Source organism: Cottoperca gobio, chromosome 22 (assembly GCF_900634415.1).
Source record: "Cottoperca gobio chromosome 22, fCotGob3.1, whole genome shotgun sequence".
Classification (NCBI taxonomy): Eukaryota; Metazoa; Chordata; class Actinopteri; order Perciformes; family Bovichtidae; genus Cottoperca; species Cottoperca gobio.
In genome coordinates, this window is record NC_041376.1 from 15477588 (window position 1) to 15501507 (window position 23920).

General features: G+C 40.6%; 1 protein-coding gene across 2 annotated transcripts in view; it reads left to right on the forward strand.

The window, feature by feature from the left end:
* The first annotated feature begins 666 nt into the window (after positions 1-666).
* Positions 667-23920, forward strand: part of daam2 (dishevelled associated activator of morphogenesis 2) — a 33448-nt gene continuing 10194 nt past the window's right edge. Inside the window, exons 1-19 of one of the 2 annotated variants that reach the window (XM_029460101.1) lie at positions 667-3104; positions 3783-3893; positions 4229-4332; positions 4495-4561; positions 5174-5291; positions 5472-5610; positions 9193-9216; positions 9740-9798; positions 9974-10158; positions 11568-11864; positions 12235-12342; positions 13872-13901; positions 15973-16079; positions 17511-17595; positions 18311-18417; positions 19295-19383; positions 21780-21948; positions 23283-23390; positions 23722-23782. In XM_029460101.1, the coding sequence (XP_029315961.1) occupies positions 2739-3104; positions 3783-3893; positions 4229-4332; positions 4495-4561; positions 5174-5291; positions 5472-5610; positions 9193-9216; positions 9740-9798; positions 9974-10158; positions 11568-11864; positions 12235-12342; positions 13872-13901; positions 15973-16079; positions 17511-17595; positions 18311-18417; positions 19295-19383; positions 21780-21948; positions 23283-23390; positions 23722-23782 (2334 nt within the window). In that variant the 5' untranslated portion in view covers positions 667-2738. The remainder of the gene's footprint in view (positions 3105-3782; positions 3894-4228; positions 4333-4494; positions 4562-5173; positions 5292-5471; positions 5611-9192; positions 9217-9739; positions 9799-9973; positions 10159-11567; positions 11865-12234; positions 12343-13871; positions 13902-15972; positions 16080-17510; positions 17596-18310; positions 18418-19294; positions 19384-21779; positions 21949-23282; positions 23391-23721; positions 23783-23920) is intronic. The other variant, XM_029460102.1, reaches the window with a different exon arrangement.

Below are 23920 nucleotides of genomic sequence, written 5' to 3' on the forward strand. Positions count from 1 at the left end.
TGGACTAGTAACTGTTCAATGCCCTTTGTGGAGCCATGTCTTGTGTTTGTCTTAAATGTTGTGCCTGTATGCAGCAGGGTTCCTGCGGTTCCTCAAAATGTCTTAAAAGGCATTGAATTCATTAATTTCACAAATGTCTAATATGATAAAATGATGGAGGGATGACATTTTGGACATACATGGATGTAAACTGTACCTTGACACGTTGGCAAAGGCATGAGGCTGTAACTAGTTTAAAATAATCTACAGAATACCTCTCGCATTAACTTCACGCTGATCAGAATAACGGAACCAACAACACTCTTTTGTTTGTGCTCGGAGCAGAATTACTGTCTGCTAGCTAACGACAACATTGGGAAGTGCAATGTAAAATGTAGCCCTTCCACCAAGATTTAGTAGCACCTACGGGCGTGGTTTAGGTGTGCGACACCTCACGGAGAGTAGTTCAAAACAACCATAGCAGCTCTATAAAAAAAAGCTGCTCTAATACCATTAGTTATAATAGAACAGAAAAGAAAAAGAAACAGCCAAAGACGGCCCAAAAAAGCTTTTCTTGAACTTTTTGTGCTTTTTGTTTGACAAGATGGTTCATCCAATCACTTGCCAAGTATTTTTTGAAAGTGCCTGCCTTTTTTCAAACAACGTCCAATGACTGCTTTAAAGATGGTTCTGTGGAAACAAACCATCTGGCGTGTCAGGTTAGAAACTGGTACCAGTCAATGTATATGAAGCAACTGCCAAGTCAACCATCCAACAGACGCCAGTTATTTCCTAGTTCTGTGTTGCCCTTGTCTCTTCCACCACGCCTCTAGCCCCATCTCTGATACCAGCACCAGGGCAAGCTAAATTGTCTCCAAACCTAAGTAATAGATGTTGTTGTTTTCTTCAATTTTGTTAATGTAAAATTTGTCTTGAATTTCATTCTGAATGGCATTAATAAAAAGTCCTAAAGAGTCTTAAATCTAACTTGCCTTTATCTTTAGGAACCCATTGCATCTATCCTCCTTCTTCCCCTGTATAAGCACAAGCAAACTGTTTCAGTACATAGGATGAGTGCATGAGCGAACGTGTGCACGTGTTTCTGGCGAGCTGTCGGCAAAAGCAGCAGAGCCAAGCAAAGCAGGCAGCGAACGAAGCCTTGAATCCCGTCCACCCTTTTGAACCCACTCTCATACATTAATCACAAGAATGTTCATCTTAATTTCTCTCCCCTTATGAAACCTTCTCCCTCTGAGGCGGACAGGCGCGTGGCTATCGCTGCCTCTCCACGGGCCAAAGACTCGTCGCTGATATAAGACGTGAAACTTCAAACGGTTGCTCCAGTAGCTCCAGTGTCTGTTTTACATCTGAATCAAGTCGTATCTACTGTATTGGATGTATTTTTCGCCACCTTGTTGTGCAGCTCAAACAAGAAGCACATTGTTTGCTGAAAGGTTGCATGTGCGTTCTTTACCACTCCAATGCATTGTTGAGGAAGGTTGGCTGTATACTTTCATGACCTTCTTGATCTCTGCTGGAGATCAGAGGATTACGTGTCTTTAAGAGATTTACTGGTCATGCCAGGTAAAGTATGTGTGTCGGTGCTTATGTATGCATCTGCTAGAAATCTGGGACTGATCGTGTGCCTAGGGATAATAATTGGATGATTTACATTTTTTTGCGTTTTTGATTTTTTCCATGCCTGCTCGAGCCAAGACTTGGCTATGGAACTTCTGACATCAGAACAATGTATCTGTTACAATGAGTGGCAATAAATCTCTCAGAGCCACTCCCCCTTTCCTCACTGTCCATCCTTCTTCTCTCTTCCTCTGTTCGTCCTCTGCCTCTTTCACTCCTAATACAAGCCCTCATTTGTTTGAAATATTTTATGAGGCCTATCAGGAATCTTAGTGAGTGGGAAGGTCATTTACAATACAGCCCACGGTGTTCTCACTAGATGTGACATCCCTCAATGTTTACATGCCATTCAATAAGTCTGCTTCTCACCCAGCGGTAATGACTCGCTGCTTTCTAATTAGTTGCATTAATGAGGGTTGTCAGTTGGAGACTGGATGATTGGAACATTGTGAAGTTTCACTTATAAATACGCTATTCTTGTTTGGTAGCACTTGATAGGGTCACTCCACCAATTTTACACATAAAGGTCTGTGTCCTCATCATAGACAAAACAATTCATCCGAGAATGAGCAAACAATATTTGATCATCTGATTTATAAAAAAAAAAAAAAAAAAAAAAAAAAAAAAAAGTTGATATAAATAATTTGTTGTAGCCTTAAGCTAAGTAATAATTTAGCTTGAGTTGCTTTCTGAAATGAACGTTGAGTTGGAGAAGCATAAGTGGAGAGATGAGGGATGGTTCCCAGCGAGACGTGAACTGCGAACGCTGTGGTTCATGGGCACCAGGGCACTGCAGCAAATCTTTTTATAAATAGTTCTTATAAATATTACAACAGAATGTAAAGATGCTTTAAAGGTGGAGCCACTTCCTGTGTGTTGTTTGAGAGAGAGAGAGAAAATTGCATGAAATCTTTCTGTAAGTTATTAATAGTAAAGATCTGAATGTCAACGTTATGAATGAAGCGTCAAACTATTCCGCACAGACCTCCAAGCCACGCAACGCCAGGGGAATGGCCATGGATGTATAAAGGGAAAGGTAGTGGGAGCATCTGTAGCAATGGAAGAATGTACTAGTTGTATATTATGTCACCGTTCCCTCCTTATTCTTCAATTTGATCGGAATGTCTACTCCTTTTCCTCCCCACCCCTCCAGGTTCGTCACACGCTTCATCGAGCTCGACGGCCTCACCTGCCTCCTCAACTTCCTGAGCAGCATGGACTACGAGACGTCGGAGAGCCGCGTCCACACCTCCGTCATTGGCTGCATCAAGGCCCTGATGAACAACTCCCAGGGCCGCGCGCATGTCCTGGCACACCCACAGAGCATCAACACCATCTCACAGAGCCTGCGGACGGAGAACATCAAGACCAAGGTGGCGGTGCTGGAGATTCTCGGGGCGGTTTGCCTGGTGCCCGACGGACACAAAAAGGTGCTGCAGGCCATGGCGCACTACCAGAAATACGCTGCAGAGAGGACTCGCTTTCAGGTGAGGGAAACTGATCCTAATCAAAAGGTGCAAACAGCGGTTTAATCTGAAAACTTCAAGTCTCATTGTAGAAACATACTTACTGTCAGGAGCCTTTGCTGGAGACATGGGGCAGACTGATTATGGGAGAGCACAGACAAAATATTTCAAAGTAATGCTCAAATAAATCAAGCTGTGGTCATTGTGAAAAGTTAGAGACTCGTGCTGCTGCACCTGCACCTGCAGCCAACAGTCTGCTGTTGGCTGCAGGCAGGTGAGGACATCCTGAGTTATGGAGGTCAGGGTATATGTAGTGCTTTTAGTGACTAGCAGGACTGAGTCAACAAGCCACATCTCGCATGTCCCCGAAGTGTGTTCTAAATCAGGCCTCCTCAGGCTAAGCTAACACCACAGGAGCTGAGTGATTCTGAACTTATGAGGCCTTTTGAGTTATGATTAAGCTGCAGAAGTATGTCGTGGGTTAGTGTCAGAGGGAACCAAGGGTGTGAGAAGTGAGACCAGTGACCCTGTGTTACCTGGTTTCTCTTGAATGTTGTGTTTTGATAAATCAAGATTTCGGCGACATGTTCCTTTTTTTTATCGCTGATCCAGTTGCTATGTGATGATTTCAGTGTTGAAAATACATTTGTCATCAAACATACTTGCTGACTAACTGTCCCGTCTGTCCTGCCCATGTAGACGCTGCTGAATGAGCTGGACAAGAGTACAGGCCGCTACAGAGACGAGGTCAACTTAAAGACCGCCATCATGTCCTTCATCAATGCTGTGCTCAACGCTGGTGCTGGGGAGGTCAGCACAGCCTCTTAGATTACACCCTATCAAATATAGAAAAACACTTGACTCAAATCTGTTGTTGCAGACAGTGTCTTCTGCAGATAAGAAGTATATGTGAACTTAAAGGTCCAACATTTTGGGAAATACACCAATTCGCTTTCTTTGTCAATCACAAGACCCCTCTGATGATTTCCTAAGCACTAAAATGTTGATGGGAATGATTAGTTTAGATTCCAAGGCTCATGCTAGATATTTAATTACTGATCTCTCAATTTGAGGTGTCCCATTATTAACACTTATGGAGTCATAGCAATATTTGTTATCTTATCTTATTGTTCTTTTACTTCTAGGACAACCTTGAGTTCCGCCTCCACCTAAGGTACGAGTTCCTGATGTTGGGCATCCAGCCGGTCATCGACAAGCTCAGAGAGCACGAGAATGCCACTCTGGATAGGTGAGAGTGAGGCCTAATGAGCAATCCTCTGAGAAATCCTCATCCTCCTCAGTAATGAAAAATACTTCATCCTTGTGTTTTGCTGAGATTGAAGTCCTTATTGGTTGAGGCGAAGGTGCAGTAACTACTTTAATCTCAGACAGTTATTTCTCCCCTGTCCAGGCATTTGGACTTCTTTGAGATGGTGCGGAATGAGGATGACTCTGAATTATCCAAAAGATTTGATAATGTGAGTAACTTAGATTCAGTCTTATGCTGTTTTCACACAAAGAGATATTGAGCATTGCGTTACTCACTCATATAAAGGTTACTTCACACGGCTATCTTGTTTACTACATTGATAAAAACCCAAAAAAACAGATTTTGGTGGGTTTTAATTATAATAAACGGATCAAAAGGTTGCCGAACTAACTACATCATGATGCTGAATTGTAAAAAGTCTGAGCTGTCAGGTGTGTCTGCAAGGCGACAAGCAAACAACTTTTAAAATGTTTGTTTTCTGAATGGAGTTTGGATTGATCAAGGCTTTGCTAAGATTGTAGCTGATCCATGCACAATTATCAATAAATTAATCTGAATTAGGCATAAAAAAAATGTGACAGCGCCGGCGAACATGCTTGATCCTCCTCAATTGTGTATCTGCTTGAGTTGAAAACTTGCAGATTTCACTATCTCTCACTGCGTCACTTGCATCTATTTGCATCTATGCATTGACTTTGTATGTAATCTCGCTGCGTGAAAACTATTTTATTGTCTAACTACTTTGGATGTATGGGTCAAATGATCCAAAGGCAAGCAGATGTTCAGACCTGATGGTAATTCAAGACCTTTTATTTGATAGACCCACGTTGATACTAAGAGTGCCGGTGCCATGTTTGAGCTGATCAAGAAGAAGCTGAGCCACTCAGACGCCTACCCCAACCTCCTCTCCATCCTCCAGCACTGCCTGCAGATGCCCTGTGAGTAGATGCATGACGACAAGTTTTTTCTCCCCTTGTTGATGAGGCTAACAAGTTAATTGTTTACAGACTAATATCATGATATCAAAATGAATAAATCAAATCTGCGTACAGGCTTTCTGTTTTCATGTATAGGTCTGGAGAAAATAAACTTAATACTATTACATACATTGCCACCAGATAAACGTGGTGGTGGCAGCCTGCAGCACTGGCAGCTCTTGGACAGGATCCTCCAGCAGATAGTCCTGCAGGACGAGAAGGGAGAAGACCCCGACATCGCCCCTCTAGACAACTTCAGTGTTAAGAACATCATTCGCATGTAAGTGGAATCTCATCCTCCTCAATCAGACACACATCCTCTACATCAGGGATTCAACTAAAATTCTAAAAGGTCCAGTTAGAGAAAATTTCCACAAGCAAAGGTCCGGAGAATCATAATGTCTAACTTGCGTTATGAATTAGTGTGATATATATTGAAGTAGCCTAGTAGCTGTATCAACGTCTGCACGTAATGAACAACTGACTGTCAAATCTAATAAAGAAAGTACAATTTAAAAGCATTTAGACATAATATTTATTGTCACTTAACATTGACCTATACAGATATATAATACTGTAGATATGTATAGTGTTCTTCTCGGGCTTCATTTAAAAATAAAATTGAGAAAATAAATAAAATAGCTTTTGAAAAATTGTGCATCTTAAAATAAAGTGCTTAATTTTAGAAAAATAAAATAAAGTGTAGCAGCAGCTTGAGTTTCCCTTTTTCTTTAACTGTTTCACATCTTGATTTAACTCTCAACCACCGTTAGAATAAATCAGTCTCAACACATTTTAACAATTGAACAGTTTAACCCAGACTAGCACATCCTGGGTTAAACTGCTCTGTGGCTGATGATGCTGATGATGATGACAGGTGGACTATTTGCTCTATTTTGTCACAAATCAAAATCATATTGGGCTCTGAGTGCTTATTTTCTGTGCCCTCAGTTCAGACTTGAGTGGGTTTGGTTTGGTCAAAAACGTTGTGCTTTGCCTCATAGTGGCGTTTCACATCACCACTTTAATGAGCACCACGGTCTCTGAGCATATGAGACGCTGGTGTTGTGCTCCCAGTGGGAAGGATGAACATGAATGAGTCCATTCTGGGTTGAAAGCTCTGTTGACTTTTCTCTTCTTGGAGAGCGCCATGAGTAGTTATTTTCTCCCTGTCTGCCGCTCACTCGTCTCTTCGTCTGTGTTTCTCTCCCTTTCTCCGTCTTCTCTCCCTGTATCGCTAACTCGTCTTTCCGTCTGTCACGCGCCTCTCGCCTCTCATCGGTCTGTATTCAGAGTCACAATGTTTGCCGGTTGGAATGCACAGATGTGATTGGCTGAGTAGCATCACATGAGATGGCTTAACTCGCATGTAATTGGTCTGTGAGTTTCCTGAACCTCTAAACCAGCGTTGTAAAAACGAGAAAAGCTGCGCCGGTTAAAATAGAAGCGCCCCGTCAAAATCGAAAATCCCTCAATAATTTATTGATTATAGGTCCAGACCCGGACCGCGGTCCGCCTGTTAGTGACCCCTGCTCTACATCCTCAGTGGTCTTACACTATATTTCCTTTTCTTTTGCACTCACTTGTCTGTATAAAGATGTCACTATAACACTATATCTGAGTCTGAATTATATGTTTATTAAATTATTTAATACATTTCATAGCAGTGTTCATTTGCTTGCTATTTTAGAGTTAGTCATATTCTTACTCTTTAGAAGAAAATGATAATTAGTTTTAGTCGCATTTTAGTAATTTTTATCCTTCATAGATCAATCACATAAGATTGATGCAGGTTGAATGATTAACAATGAAGGTTTACTCTGAGTCCTCATGACTGTGCTCATTAATTATGTGTGCCGCGGGTCAGAGCCAATCCGCACCGCCCAACATGCAAAAATATGCGTTATCTAACCCCCCTGAACCTGAGCCACACACTGCAAACTTTATGCAAGTATAGTGGCACATAGAAGTACAGAGATGGAGTGGGGAGAGAGAGGAAGGTGGAAGGAAAGAAAATTAAATAGAGATTTTGGTAAAGTTTTAGATCGTTGACAAACATATTTCGTCATAGTAATCCTTTACACAATGACCAGTGTATCATAGGATAGGACATCACTGTATGTGCTGATCCAGGCCAAACGTTGTAGGATACTGCAATTCACAACATTATAAGAGAGAGTTACTGGAAGTGCACTGTCCTTCCAATGAGCTCCAAGCCTTTTTAAAAGCTGCTTCTTATTCTCCGAAGCTGTAAACACACTCTTATTTCTGGAAAATCCTTGTGGTTAATGCATCACTTCTGACTGAGATCAAAGACGAGTCTGATATCAACTTCAGCTTTTTGTCAGAATGAACCACTGGAGTTATGCGGCACAGCTTTAGTGCAAGGAATCATTTACAGCAAACCAGTATTCACTTATAATGTAATAAAACCTGCTTTTTGTGCCAGTGATGGGAGTTTATAATGTGATTTCACAGGAAGGTGAGGTGAAGTGAAGCTGGCAGCAGGGGGTCGTGGGTAGAATCGGAGGAAGCCACGCTCCAAGCATGAATTGGCATGAAAGCGGAAGCTGGAGATCAAAAGGGAATTGCTCTAATCGCATTAAGCGGACAGGCCGGCCAAGTCAGCCATGTTTAGGTGCGCCGAAGCGGTCACTAGGCTTCATGTAGAAGACTACGGGGAAAAATAATCATTTTATAAGGGAAAAACAAGCCCAAGTAGACGTGTTCTGTATGTCATCATGGACACATGGGAGAAGCGACATTTGCGGGGTTTTGTGGTCCGGGTTTCACTGAATTTGGAAACCAATCTGTACTTGTGTTCAGGAGCCGAAGACCACGGTGTGTGCTGACTGTAGGTAGTGTGAAAATAAATGGGTCCGCACAATACATTTAGTCTGTTTTCCCACCAGTTTCTCTTTCAGATGTGCAGTCTTTCCTTTTTTTTCACCATCTTTCTTCCACTCTCCACTTTTTTTTTGTTATTTCTACAGCTTCAGATCAGTGAAGAATATGTTTAGTCTCCGTGGTGAAAGCACCATAAAACATGTGGCGTGGTAAACCTTGGCCCCTGTTCGCTTCTACTTTGCACAAACAGTAGTAGCTGAATTAGTGAACAATCAGCTCACTTGAGCGTAATTCTTTCCAGTAGCGTACAGAAAGCGAACTTGGACACGGCATCTAAAAGCCTGGACGTCCATTACTGTCCATTGCAGATCCATCATGCCGGTCAAAACCTATCTCTTGCTTTTACATCACGTTTTCATTAACTCTCTGAGAGTAAATTATGCCTGGAAAGATTTGCATAAACTGAGATCTCCTCATTGTCCTGGCTGCATGCCAGAGGCTGAAAATGTACAGGACGTCTCGTGGTGCGGAGGAGGGGGACGTTAAAACAACTTTTAAAACAACTGGGAGACCAAGTAATTCATAATCATGTTTGCCTCACCCAAAATGAACACTCTTGTACAGATCACATTCTTTCCACAGCAATGTCAAGGTATTTATTTGACCAGTGACTAATAAAGTGTCTCCTCTGTTTGAATGAGTTGGATCTGTGGAGCGTTGTTTGAGCTGTAATTAAAGCAGCTCTGACTTTGTAATCAGACCGTCCTGTTTACTAACACAAGACCTAAATCTGATTAATGACCAATTTGCTTTTTAATCGGCTTGTGGATTTCCTCGTGCAAATTGATTACAAGCATTTGAGTGTGAATCATTACCGCAGTGAAGTTGACTTCATCCTCGTTGGCAGTCGTACTTAAGCACTTGCTCAGCCGTTCCTTCTCTCATGCTCTTTGTGTGTTTTATAATCTAATCTGTGCTCAGTCACACTGAAACATGTCTATTCTCTCAACTCCAGCCATGGCTTCCACCGATGCTCAAGGTTTCACTTTCAAATCTTTCTTCAGCTAAATTAACTCCTCAAAACACTCCATTTGATCATCTTTTAATTTCTCTTTGTCAGTTTTAACATTTCTATGTTTTGTTTTTTTACTTGTACCCTGATTGCCTCATTATCACTCATGTCTCACATTAGCTGATCTCACATTTAAATCACAACATCAGTGTAACCCTGTTTAACCTCAAGCCTTAAGCTTACCAAGTGCCAAAATGAATAACGGAATATAATTGATTTCAGCCCTGCAGGATTTATTTTAGCACTAATATTGTGTTACGCAGATTAAAAGAGCAAACTGCATCAACCCAGTCAATGCTGGTAACGAATCTAGATGCCTCTCATAAAAATGTTAAAAAAGGAAGATATTAATTCTTGTCAGTGGATTTCCAATCCAATTATTGAATTAGCCTTGACTTGGTTGGACTGCAGTTAACCCCTACATGCAAGTTTTGTGCAGGTTAACTGTGTGTTCTTGTGTCTGTGCTCATGTTTTCTGCCTGCTTCACAGGTTGGTCAATGAGAATGAGGTGAAACAGTGGCGAGACCAGGCAGAGAAATTCAGAAAAGGTAAGACTTGTTTGACACACTGCACTCTGCAGGTTGAAAGGGAAAATGCATCATCCAATGCAATATTTGCCTACAAATCACTATATGCTTCTCTGTATGTGCCTCTTCCTGTTTTCATTTTGTTATCTGAATCTACACCATATGAACACATTTCTGCCCCATTGTGTCCTTTTAGATCATGTAGAGCTGCTAGGTAAACTAGAGAAGAAGGAGCGAGAGTGTGAAACAAAGACCCAGGAAAAGGATGACATGATGAAGACTTTGAACAAGATGAAGGACAAACTCCAGCGCGAGGGAGTGGAGCTGCGCTCGGCCAGGGAGCAAGTCCATGACCTGTCCTCACGCATTAATGACATATCTGTGAGCAGGGCTGCTTTTTATACTATGACCTACACCACCCTGTATGAGTCAGTGATGCTGCTCTGTAATCGTGTAGCAAATTGATAAGTGTTTGTTTATCTTATAGGTGGACAATTTTAATCTAATTAGTTTTTTTCTCACTTATTTACATTTCAGCTAAAGAAAAATCCCCCCAGAAAAAAACAATGTTTAAAAGAAGACGTTTTCTGGCTATAAATTAGACAACATTGATGTTAATGTTATCTCACTGCAGTCACTACAGAGATTGGTTCAAGGTGTTTTTAGTCTAGCTTAGCATTACACTAGTGGAAGCATTAAAGCTGTGCTGTACCTTCCAGCAGTTCCACGAGATAGCTTGATGAGCTTAGCTTACGTTAGTGTATGCATTAAAGCTAATTACTGATCAACAACAGCTGGGCCCAGTAGCTGAACCTTTTGTTTTGGATGTATTATTGGCTAGTTTGCTAACATGATCTAATGTTAGTAAGACAGTTTTTGGACTTGTTGGAACGGCTGTTTTCCTCTTTCTTTCTTTCTTTCTTTCTTTTCTTTTTTTTTTTTGAAAGCTAGCTATTTCTCCCTGCTTCCAATCTAGGTGCTAATTTAGTTTTCGTTTAAATGCATATCTATCTTATCTAATTCGCAGCAAACAAGCATAGCCTATTATCAAAAGGCAGAGCATAACTGTTTTTGGCTTCTGTTTAAAGCTTGACAATATTTTTTTTATAACACACTTGTGAAGTAGCTCTTTAACATGCTGTTAGATATTTAGGGTTTTTTGATGGTGGTCTAGCTTTTATGTTTGAATGTACTTATTTTATGTCACGTTGGACAAAGATGTCTGCCAAATGACTGCAATCCGCTATGACTCAAAATGAGATGGCACACAGAGAGTTCATTTCCTGTCTCTGACACATGGATTGTGTCACTGCCCTTCCCCTGTAAGAGGCTAGCAGCAGGTCTATTACCTCCAAAGTGAGAAGTGAACGTGAACACAAATTATGACGATTCTTCCGCCCCATAGTCGGCAAGATAAATATTAGACCCCTTTTTCAAAAGCCACATATCTTCCGAACATTCGGACACTTAAATAGCACTTTTCAGAACAACAAAAATGTTTGTTCTTATCAATTTGTCTGATTTGTCCGATTTAGCAACAAACTCTTGTGAGATCTGGAAACACAGAGCGTTAACTTTAGTCTAACTGTGTCAACATTTTAAGCTAACGTTCGCGAACGCCCTAGCTAAGTAATTTTAGTAATGTGATGAATGTTTGTGAGCTTAGTAAACATCTAATGTTAGCAAAATGTCTTGTAATGAGTCATCTTTTGTTATAGAGCATCTTTGCTGCAATGTAATTGTATTCAAAACATATAACTAATCTTTTATTTCCATCTCCCCACCAATAGGGCGTCAGTGTGTCTTTCCCGGCTCCTCCTCCTCCTCCTGGTGGTCCCATGGCTCCACCTCCACCACCTATGATGAGTGGCTTTCCGCCACCTCCTCCTCCGCTACCGTTCAGCTGCCCGCCTCCTCCACCACCTCCTCCCCCGCCTGGAGCGCCGCCTCCTCCACCAGGAGCCCCTCCCATATTTGGAGCCCCGCCTCCTCCTATGTCCTCTTTATTCAACTCCAACATGCGCTCCAAGTCCATCCCTCAGCCTTCTCATCCCCTGAAGTCCTTCAACTGGGCCAAACTAGGAGAGGTGAGAGAACAACGAGAACATCTGCTATGCCAAACGGCTGTTGGGTGATATTGAAATATTTAAACTTTAATTCAATTGAAAGAATTTTGTAACCAACCATATTCATGAAAGCCTTGAATCTTGTGCAAAATGTAAGATGATTACATTTGTAAAGTTCTTACATCAGAGTATTATGGCCCTACAGATCTTATGATATAATGGTATGAACATGGTTATTCTGTAGTATAAACATCTTTTAGCTGATACAACCGCACAAGAAATTCAAAGCATATGTTGATCCCTGATTTAAAGTATTGGACACGGAACAAATTTTAGTAGTAGTACCTGTTAATCAGTTTTTGAACTTAGCTGTTTTGTGTCCCTTTTTCAGAATGTGATCAACGGAACCATCTGGAATGACATCGACGACCTAAGAGCTTTCAAGATTCTTGATCTCAAGGACATAGAAAAGATGTTTTCGGCCTATCAAAGACAACAGGTTTGGATTTGCTACCAAGTGGGAAACAGTGTGTACGTTTGTTTTGGCGAGCATGAAAAGCTAGACACAAATCCATTTTCTGCCTCCTGTTTAAATAAGCCTTGCATTTGAACTTGAATTGATTCTTTAACGTGTGTGTGTGTGTGTGTGTGTGTGTGTGTGTGTGTGTGTGTGTGTGTGTGTGTGTGTGTGTGTGTGTGTGTGTGTGTGGATGTTGTAAGAGGACTCTTGAGAGTGCCAAGGGTCCACCTCCAGGCTAACATGATCAGCTGTTCACTGCTGAATGGCGTATTGTAGAAATGCCTGTGGGCTCAAGCTTTGCCCTGGTATCTGCAGAGTATTAGTGCGAATACTGAGGGAAGTGACTGGGTCATCACAGGCTCATGGATCAGGGCAATGCAAAGGAAACACCAGGGAGTCATGAGGAGTCACGACACAGGAAACCTTTTACTGAAGCACACAGCCTAAAATAAAGAAGCAATTGACTAAAGCATGTTGAACTAGGGACTTAATAATAGGATAATTGCAGTCTGCATGCCTTCTGGGCAATACTATACAGTGCATAGCAATTACTTCCCATTATCACTAATTACACACCACCTGTCATAGGAAAATATTGCATGCATAAATTGATACGTTATTTTACGGCGTCAAACGGGTTTAAGTGGAATGTCAATATGCCCTAATGATTTTCGAGTAATCACAGGTTAAATCAAAGGCCCAATGGAAGAGCAGCACTTGGCAAAGTCTCTAAAGAGGCATTGCTATTTTTGAATTCCTTTACAAGATATGTTTATGCCATGCTTAAAAGCTCTTTGACAGCTAAAAGCACAACTTCTCTTTTCAGGCTTTTATTAAAGAGTAATGGGTCATTTGAGGCTGTTGCTGACACTGATTTACTCTGTGTATTTATTTATACAGAGCAGGTTTTTATTGGCACGGGCCGACGGTTAAATGGCGATCTCTACGGATATAGCCACATAAAAACCCAAGGTCTTCCTGGCTTTGACAACTCGGCTCCATTTGGCAAGGCCGAGTTTCATTTCTACTGGACAATATTGCAATGTTTATACGCGGCATAATATTCTTTTTTTTTTAAGCTTGTCATTGGTCTTTCTTTCAAAATGGAGTTTTGTTTACATTCATCCCTCTGTAGGATTAGTTACCGCACTCATTTATCATGTTCTTGTTTTTCCATGTCAAGACAGTCGTAGATGCAATCAAAAGAATACATTATAGCAATCATGACCTCTTTAAGAATACAGAAACCAAAATAGAACACACTTTAAAAGCTTTTTTGTTCACCTTTGCAAATATATTTTAATATAGATTTCATGAGCCCCTGATGACCTGGACTGTAGATTATTATCGTTTTTTTCTCACAGAAGGCTTCACAGCTTCAGCTTGTAGTGTGCATAGTTGTAGTTCTCTGCTCTATAGTCACCACTTTTTTCTGCTTGAAGTGCTAATCTTTGCATGTGTTTTCAATTTTATTTTTGTCTCTCTGCACTCTCCGACTGCCTGGGCAGGAGCTGCTCACTAACCAATCCTTCAAACAGGTGAGTTAAAGCTCTTCCAGCATCTTTGTCTCATGGTTATCTACCTCCACTGCTCTATCACATTCTCCTCTGCCATGCAGCAGACAGCCAGAGAGCCCAGTTACTTGTATGATGAATGCGTTATGTGACTGTGAAGTGTTTACTGCTGTTTTTCTTTCAAGATTCTTGGGATGTATGCACCTTCATCTTACATACATTAGTGTTAAAGCTGCTCTAATCAATAGTCAGGGACTAGCTGGTGAACATTTTGGACCATTTAGCAGCTAAAGAACCAGATGTTTCTTCTTTCTCAAGAGATGGTTATAGACCAAAAGATAAAAGGAGAGTGACTATTGGACTTACATTTGTCCTGTCACAAGAAACATGACTCTGCTATATGTGTAAATATGTTACACATTCACTATACAGTTATCATCTTCATAAGGTGAAAATATGTGAATGTACAGCCTGAAAAATTAAATGAAGGTGGCTGTAGACTTGGACACTTTCCCTTGGTGGAGGTTCAGAAAACATTGCCCTTATTTTTCATCACCAGTAACATTTTCATCGTAGTTGTTGTGTGGATTACCATTATTACAGTCAATCTTTGTCATTGTCTCAAAGTTACCATTTTGTAAAAAGTGAGGTTTGCAGGGTAGGTGCTATATAAATGCTGTGAAAGTATCAAAACACTGAATTCCACACAGCCCGTCTTCAGAAACTGTTGCTTTTAAACGCGACATCAGGACTTCTGTAAGGTTGTGATGTCACAACTATAAATGTATAGGTAGAAAATGGCTGTTGCAGTCATTCCCCGGCTGCAATGCCCGGAAACACTGACCAATCAGAGCAGACTTGGCTTTTGTGGGATAGGGCTTTAAAATTAAAGGTACTAAAACGGAGCGTTTCAGACAAAGGGTGAATACAGGTATATTCAGACAGACGGTATGAGAAAAATAATGTGTTTTTTGAACTTTTGAATTAAAGCATGTACACATCTTCTAGTAGAAACCCAAAATACAAATATGAAGCTGAAAATGAGCATGATAAGTCTCCTTTAATTATCATAATTCATCATATACTAAGCAGGAAACGCCGGAATTGAAATGCAGCCACGGGCATGTTAAACGTTCACAGCCATGTCGCCTTCCACAAGAGAGAAAAAAACATTCACATTTCGATCACGCCACCTAATAACTGTTTTAAAATATGAAGGGGCTCCTCTCCATTGGGTTGAGTGCACATGCTACACACAAGTTGGCAAAACCGCCTTTAGCGCGTGGGCAGAGAGGGCTCAGTGAATGGGAGTTGTCCCCCTAACCCAGTGCCAACCTCAGTCGGTTGCCAGGCAGCGTAGGTCAACGCAGGCATGGAAAAACGACACTTTCTTTACAAGACGCATCTGTTTTACATACGTCATAGCCGGCAACCTCAAAAAGGAATTTTTCTGGCGAGCAGCAAACCAGCTCGAACCATAAATAGATTGTGTTTAACATGCAGCCCCGACCAGTTTTCTCAGACATGTATTCCCTCTGCTTGTGGAATTTTAATACTACATTTGTGTGACTGGCCTGAACCAAGTCTTGAACAGTGTTTCCTGTTCCTCTGAGAGTTTTATAGGCCTGCCTGCATTGTGTTTGCAGTGATGACTCACCAAATAAAGTCTGCTCTCACAGAACATGCTTTATATTTTTTTGCTCGCACCAGCATGAATTTGTGTGTGAAAGTTTTTAATAATATGTTTTCATACAGCTTCCACAATTCAGCGCATTAAGACCTCTGAGAACTGATGTCAGTCAGTGACTGAGACTAACTAAAGTATTTAGCTGGACCTTTTAGTATGTGTTTGATAGTGGCAGTGATCAAACTGCATCTCTTTTGAATCTTTTTTTTAAATATCTGCTACAAATGAACGCATTGTTAAATGCTTAGAAGGGGTCATGTCATCTCTCAGCAAGTTAAAGATGTCAAACAGATGTGGTGAGGATCATTGGATCCTCACCACAGCCCTAGGCTTTTGGTTTGCAAATGAGCACTCTTGGGGAACTATGTTGCAAAGTTCATCTGGATCTCTGTCTTTATCTTCCTGCAGAAAGAGACGGGCTCAATGGATGACATATACGTCAGCACACGGAAGGTCAAAGAGCTGTCGGTCATCGACGGTCGACGTGCACAGAATTGTGTAATCCTTCTTTCAAAGTAGGTGTCCCAGCCAGACTTTTGCTACGTTGTACCATCATTAAACAACTAGTTATTATCTGTAGAGATGCTCTGAACACAGGCTATTGTGAAATAAGTGACACTTTGGGTCAGGGGTTAGAGCTGTAACTCTGCTTGAGGCAGGTGCTTCTTATGTCTGGAACATGAAATGTGTTTTCAATGGACACATGAGGACATCTGTTCGTGTAATCGAATTACCATCCATGGTAAGAGCAAATGGAGTCACATGACATACAGAAAGCATTGTCCAGGGTGTATCTCTGGAATAATGTTTAGATTTCAAGGTTGTTGTCTATTTTTAAACATTGAAGTAAAATCAGTCTCCACATTAAAGGGACGTTTCACCCCCCAAATATCTAAAATACATATTTTCCCTCTGACCTGTAGTCCTATTTATCAATCTACATTATTGTGGTGTGATTTGCCGAGTGTTGGAGATATCGGCCGTAGAGACGTCTCCTTCTCTCCTATATAATGGAGACCACGGCTTGTGGTGCTAAAAGCGTGAGAAAAGCACATTTGACACTCAAACAGACCTTGTTATGAGCAATTTCATGTAGGAACTATTTTCTTTCTACCAAAATTCACTCACGAACCAGATCACTGCGCAGACATTTCTTTTGAGTTTTTCAAATGTATTTTTACATTTTATTGGAGAGAAGGCAGACATCTCTAAAGCCGATATCTCCAACACTCAGCAACTCACACCAAAACAATCCAGATTGATAAATAGCACTACAGGTAAGAGGGGAAATATGCATTTTTGGTTTTGGGGTTGACATGTCCCTTTAATGTGAAGACTGATAGTACTCTAATGTTTAAATCACAAAGTTTTTGTCTATTTTTAAACACTCCTCCAGAGATACGTCCTGGACAATGCTTTCTGTCTGTCTTTTTGATTTTGTGGTGAATTGTCCCTTTTTAAGTCGTATGAAATAAATTAAGACTCATAAAATGACCCTCCTCCTCCCGAGGGGCTTTGGGTCTTACAATATGTAAAGAGGAATCTGTCTTCTCACAGCAATGATCCAGAGCCCTTTAGAATCTGAACCCTAACACCCCCCCACAGATCAATAAACAGGCTTCCTGAGAGCTTTGTCAAACTGCAGCATGGTCCCTCAACTCACTCTCGTGTCAATTGCAAATGACCCCAGAGTACAGCAGCAGCAGCAGCAGCAGCTGGTCGATAAGCTTTGAGGCACAGACTAACAATGCTGGTATTGATCTCAACCCGGCACACTTACCACTGATCAGATGCACTGAAAACAGCTGCCAGTGCTCCCGGGGATTGACACTGGTCCAGACCAGAGTATTAGTTACTGTTTTCTGTATTGTGTGTTTGTAATGTGGCAATTAATTACATTTATTGAATGTAATTACTTTCAATAAACAATTGTCTTCCTTTTGCAGGTTGAAAATGAGCAATGAAGAGATCAAGAGGGCGATCCTCGAGATGGACGAGAGGGAAGAGCTGTCCAAAGATATGCTGGAGCAGGTGAGGTTGATAAAGGATGGCGTATGGAAGACAGCAGTTTAGCAGCAGACCTCATCAAGTTTACTATGACTGTTTGGATAGGTAGAAGTGTATGTGAAGAAAATTGATATTGTGTTTCTTTAAAGATGTTTGATGTGCTTTGCCTGTTCAGCACTTGGCCCAGACAAAGCTATAGATTACAGATATTTCTGACGGAGAAGCAGAAAGTAAACAACCTGAAATGTTCAAGGGGCCTGGATCTTTTAATTTAATCCAACATGTTATTTCGTATTGATAAAGTGTTTGAGAGATTAACACATATTACAGCTAAAGTGATCAATCTCATCAACATTAAAAGAAACCAAATACTACGACTAAGCATAATAAGATATTTCATATTTCCACTTAAGAAACATTTCCTAGATCCACCCCATTCTTTCCAGGGCTGATGCTGAAACATAACTAAAACAAGTGTCAATATTACCCCTGTACTCATCTCCCTATGCGTTCAAGATCAGACTTCACGATCCTCACTTCTAAATGCTTTTGTGTGTTTTGCTAATGCTGCTCATTACTGTTTTATTATATGCAAAGCCCTTTGAGGCTTGTTTTGTGATATTGGGTTATTATAAACTTAACTTGATTTAATACCAAATTTCAGATACTATGCATTTCAGTTTGCTCCACAGACCTCAGCATTAGCATTTGGTTTAACATTGTCATTGCATCTTTGCAGCTGCTGAAGTTTGTCCCAGAGAAGAGTGACATCGATCTGTTGGAGGAGCACAAACATGAGCTGGAGCGCATGGCTCGGGCTGATCGCTTCCTCTTTGAAATGAGCAGGTACACAGGACTACATCATTGTTTCATAACACTCTGCTTCAGATAACAACACGGGTATGTTAGGTATCGGATGTTGTCGTCTACTACAATTTTCAATGCAGCCAAACCATCTGCGAAACACAGGATTGCACAGATGGCTAATATTCATGTAGTTTAATTTGTAAGCAAATTATATCTGGTGATGGACATCGGCTGTACAAATGTCAGTGTCTCAGCTATAAAACAGATGTGATGTGTTTGCATTGTGTAGTGTCTGACATTTAAAATGGAACATTTCCAAAGTGAACAACATGCAGATTTTGTGCAGAATCAAGACATCAGCCAGTCAACCACAAATAGATCCTAAAATATTGCAAAGCCACGATGTCTGTTCAAAGGCAGCGTGGGGAGGCTGGGATCAAGAACAAGCCTCAAACCTCAGGGTGATTCATCATGTAGCTGTGAAAAGAAGCCATGGCTGCCCTCTGAGGAGTCCCATCACATCAGAGAGGAGAAGTTTCAAATCGGTTCATTCCATCCTCGCTCAGAATCTGCACTATTTGTTCAAGATAATTAAACCTTTTTTATTTCCTTCAGTGAAATATTACACTGTCCACTTTCTTTGCTTGTGACCGCATCTCCTTTAATCCCAGAAATACATCTGGGATTTAGTTATTTCCTTCTTTTTTTTTTGCCATTTATTATCCCTGGTCCCGCTTTGAAATTCCCACTCCCTGCCTCAGTGAACCTTTGGGCAAGTTTAACAAAGCCATTTGTCAACTCTCCAACCTGATGGGAGCCTGTTAGATGATAACCTGTGAAAACTGAGAGGGGGAGTTTGGTACGATTGGGTGACTTCTAGCTTTGAACTTACACTCCCCTTTCTTCCCTTCATCAGAATTGACCACTACCAGCAGAGACTGCAGGCTCTGTTCTTTAAGAAGAAGTTTGCAGAGCGTCTCGCTGAAACCAAGCCTAAAGTTGAAGGTAAGAACAAACACCTCAGAAACTCCTGAAAGGTACAGAGCTTAGCTCTCAGTTATTATTTAAAGAATAAGGCTGTCAATATTCTATACTTTTCATATTTCTTTGACATTTGTCAACAACATTTTTTTATCATAATAACAAGTATTGTCTGCCAAAGACATCCTGTATATCTGTGCAAAGAGTGGAACAAAAAATATTAAAAACGCATCAGTAGTATAGTTTGGCACCAAGTTTTTCTTATCATACTATATTTAGTCTTTGGGCACATGGGGCTACTGTTTTGTATTATATTTCATATTTTAGGAAAAAAAGAGTAGTCCCATGTGCCCAAGAAATAAATGGCTGTATCTCGGAAACTACAAGGAGCACAATCAATCAAGTATTTGGTGTCTATGAACTCATAACAAGTTGACAAAGATATGAACACATTTGCAGTGTTAAAAAATGTTTCATATGGAAGACATTTAATAAACACAATGTCAGTGTTTTTCCTAATTTCTAATTTTTGTCCTACTAAATATTGTCTTCAGGCACAAATAGGTTAGTAGACATTAGCATCCTAACATAATCAAACTGTCCTAAAACAGTGCACTTTTGTCGTGGTTTGAATGGTTTCTCGCAACACTATTAAATACAAATGGAGCAGAAGATTACATTTTAAAGAACATGCTTTTAGGGCATACCACATTCAAAGGATTGTGCACACGTTCACGCCTAGAAGCAAAAACATGCACTGAAAATGTCTTCAGCTTTAAACACTTCAATGCTTTGTGAAATCCCTTCTTGTGTGTCTGTGTGTGTCTGTGTGTGTGTCTGTGTATGTGTGGCCAAATGTACATTGGCCCACTGTAGTTTTTCCCTTCCAGCCAGCCTTCAGGTTACTAAGGAGGCTGTTTTGGAAAGCTGGCCCATGTTGAGAGGGGAGAGCCTCTCTCGTAAACACTGCGGCTCACTTCAAAGAGAAAGGGCTTCCAATGAGGTCCACACACATGTGTGCACATGGGTGTGTCACGACTGAGCTGTCATAGTGTCTGTTTGAGCCCAAGCTACTTGAAAGACACTTCTCCGCTCGCCTAAATGCCCTTTTCCGGCTCTGATGAGCACATCACATTATTAATGCCAACAGTGAAGTGGACATCGGCACCGTGATGTCACCCATTGATTTGTGGACTGCGATTTTTAAGACTAGTTTGCCATTTTGGCCGTGGCCATATTTGTTTTTTTGGAACCAGAAGTGTAAAGAGAGGGTGGAGCTGAGTAACGTTTTTAGGTGACCAACATGTTACAATGGACTTTCACTAACTGTAAACACACTGTGAAAGGGTTAAAGTTAAAGACGAAACAACGGAGAACACCCAAACCGAACAACTCCGTGTTAATAACCTGTCAATCACAAGGTAGCCCTGCCTTAAAGCATACTCTGCTTTATCCTCTATTTACCATAAACTCATTAGGAAAATGTTTACTGATGTAATAAACAAGTGAGAAGTAAGGTCCTTTTCTCATAGACTTCTGTACAATTTGACTTCCTTTTGCAACTAGTGGAGTCGCCTCTGCTAGTAGAGATAGTAGAGAGAATGCAAGTTTAAGGCACTACCGCATCGGCTTCATTTTGTCAGACAGTCTATCCATTCTAATCAAATTAAATAAATAGCAGTTTCTGACATGATTCAAGCCTCCAGAATCTTTGCTATCAGATCCAAGTGTTCCCAGACAATGTTCATAGATGCCCGTAATAAAGTCTCTATCCCCTTTTATTATTCATGTTACTTTGTCATATACTCTCGATGAGACTATTTCCCTGGACCACCCAGCATGTTCAATAGAAGCATTTCATAAGACAGTGCAGAGGGCCGCCAGCAGAACACTGTCAGCAGAGCCAGAAGAACGATTCCCATGCTGTATCACTGAAGAAAGAACTGCAACAATAACAATGTGGGTTCTGTTAATGATTTTCACATTCACACTGAGGTTTCCTCTGTGGAGAGAGGGAACCACCTGCATTTTGCCAGACAAGTCTGTTCTCAGGGGGGAAAGAAACAGACAGCATGGGGTTGTGTTAGAAATATTCCCTCCCCCCCTGCTGTTTTATGGATGGATGGAGAGATTTGATGGGTTTCCCTACTCAGCTGCCCAGTTGTTGTGGGGAATATGGATCAATCATCATGAAGGATGTTGAAAAATGAAGGAAAGTATGAGAACGTTTGGGCCATGCACAGTTGAGAGTTTAGTTTGCATGTGTGTGCACGGAGGCTGAGTAGAGAAACAGAATGGAAAAAGGCCAGTTCATTATATAATATAAAAGGTTAAGTGATACACTAAGCAAAGTGCACATATATCATTCACCAACTATATGATCTCTCCAGCTGCTTCTCGCTCTCTCCATCTTCCTCCAGCTATCCTGAGTGCGTCCAAGGAGGTGGTCCGGAGCAAGAGGCTGACTCAGATCCTGGAGGTGGTGCTGGCCTTCGGCAACTTCATGAACAAAGGCCAGAGAGGCAACGCCTACGGCTTCAAGGTCTCCAGCCTCAACAAGATCGCTGACACCAAGTCCAGCATAGACAGGTGGGTCGCGGGGGACTGTGGTTACTCTGTTTTTCCCATGTCTGTTACAGATACATGTCCACTCCTTTGCTCAGAATTCCTATATAAATGTGAAAAACAGGGACTGCTAGCAACACATAAAGTGCAAATGAAAACAAATTGGACCAGGTGAATGAGGTGGAAATTGTAACTAATAGATATCACTATGAAACTTCCCTATTTCACTTTATTATTATTTATTTATTATTTTTTGTATTACAAGTTTTCTGAAATGATATGTTTGAACATAAATATGTGCATTTCAGGAACAGAAATCTGAACGTTGGTTAAAACCAGGTTTAAAATTCTTGTTTCATTTGTCTTGTTTCATTTTTTTTTCAAGAATCAAAGCTTTTTACAGAGTTTTGTATATCTCTTTGTTTCACCACATAAATCAGGAAATAACAGCCAAAAAGTTTTTTTTAAATGTTGCCATGTTTGTAGGAATAAAATGTGATATAAATCCGTTTATGAATGATATATGAACAAACCTCTCTGTGAAAACCTTCAGAAGATACAGGAGATATGAACAAAACTGAAAAGTGTGGTGTATGTAAGAGCTACTGAAATTCTGTTTTCTGTATGAGAATTTTTTTTTTTGGAAAAAACAACCTTTAAAGATATGTATTGTTTATTGTTATGTTTGAATATGCACTTGAGGCATTATGCAATGCTAACTTTTGCTGATTTTATGGAAAACAAAATACCCAAACAACTAAAAATGGACTGAAAAAAATATGTTTTCCTGTAGTGTCTCGTCTTAGGCAAGCCACAGTTACTCTGCTGCAATTTTACATTTCCTGTTTGTATCACCCAAAGCATAAGGGCAGTCATATTGTAGTGTATAGTGTAGTGTATTGCATATTGACAAAATCCATGGAAATAATAGTTTCATGGCAGTTTTCCATCATTTTTGACAGTACTTTAAGAAGAAATGTCCCATCATGTCCTTATATCCCTTAATTATTCTCAATCAATTTATATACACACATTGATAGTTCATGTGGTCTGAAGTTGAAGTTAGGCAAAATACCCAAACAATATCAAAATGCATTCTTCTTTATAAAAATTGTTGTAGAACATGTATAGTACTACTAACATGCCAGATGGTGGTATCTCTAAACAACTTCTCCTGAAAATAAAAACATAAAGCAATCCCTGTGAAGACAAATAAAGATAAAGTTTTAAAACAGCCTAGGGGTCAAAGGGTTAAAGTATTTATTTAAGGTGATTCTTTTACTAAGCAACTCGACGAGAAGAAGTAGTTCCTCGATTACTTTTGTTAAAACCTTTTTTCTTCACTTCTGTTTGGACAGGAGCATCACCATGTTGCACTACCTGATCATGATCGTTGAGAAGAACTACAATGACACGCTGCACATCCAGAACGACCTCAGCAGTGTACCAGAGGCTGCCAAAGTCAAGTGAGTGCACAACAATTTCCTGTGGGGAAGAGACGTTTTCATCATATTTATGTATCTTTATTACAGCAGAAGAAGCGCGCTCTCATTCCTAAGTGCATGTGGTTTAAAGTATTGCAGTGACAATTCTAAACAGTGTGCTATACATACCATATACTGCAGGACATATTGTCAGTAGAGGATTTGTGTTATAATGAAGCTGTTTTCTAAATTTTCATTTGAAGAAGTCACTGAAAATGTTAACTAGGTCACAAAGTTGTACCGCAAAACTTTTAGGGAAGTGCAGTAAAAGACGATGCATCCATCGGTTTGTTTTTTTCTCTCTTTTCCCTAGTTTGGCGGAGTTGGAAAAAGAGGTGCACAATATCAAAAGTGGACTGAAGGCTCTAGAGGCGGTGAGTTTCTGCGTTTGTGTCACGTTCCCTCCCGTTGGTTCTTCTCCCGTCTGTAATTATGTTTTGGATCAGGGCAGAGAGGGACAGCAGGGTGAAGTGTTTAATTGTTGGTAATGTTCCACACTGACATGAAACAGC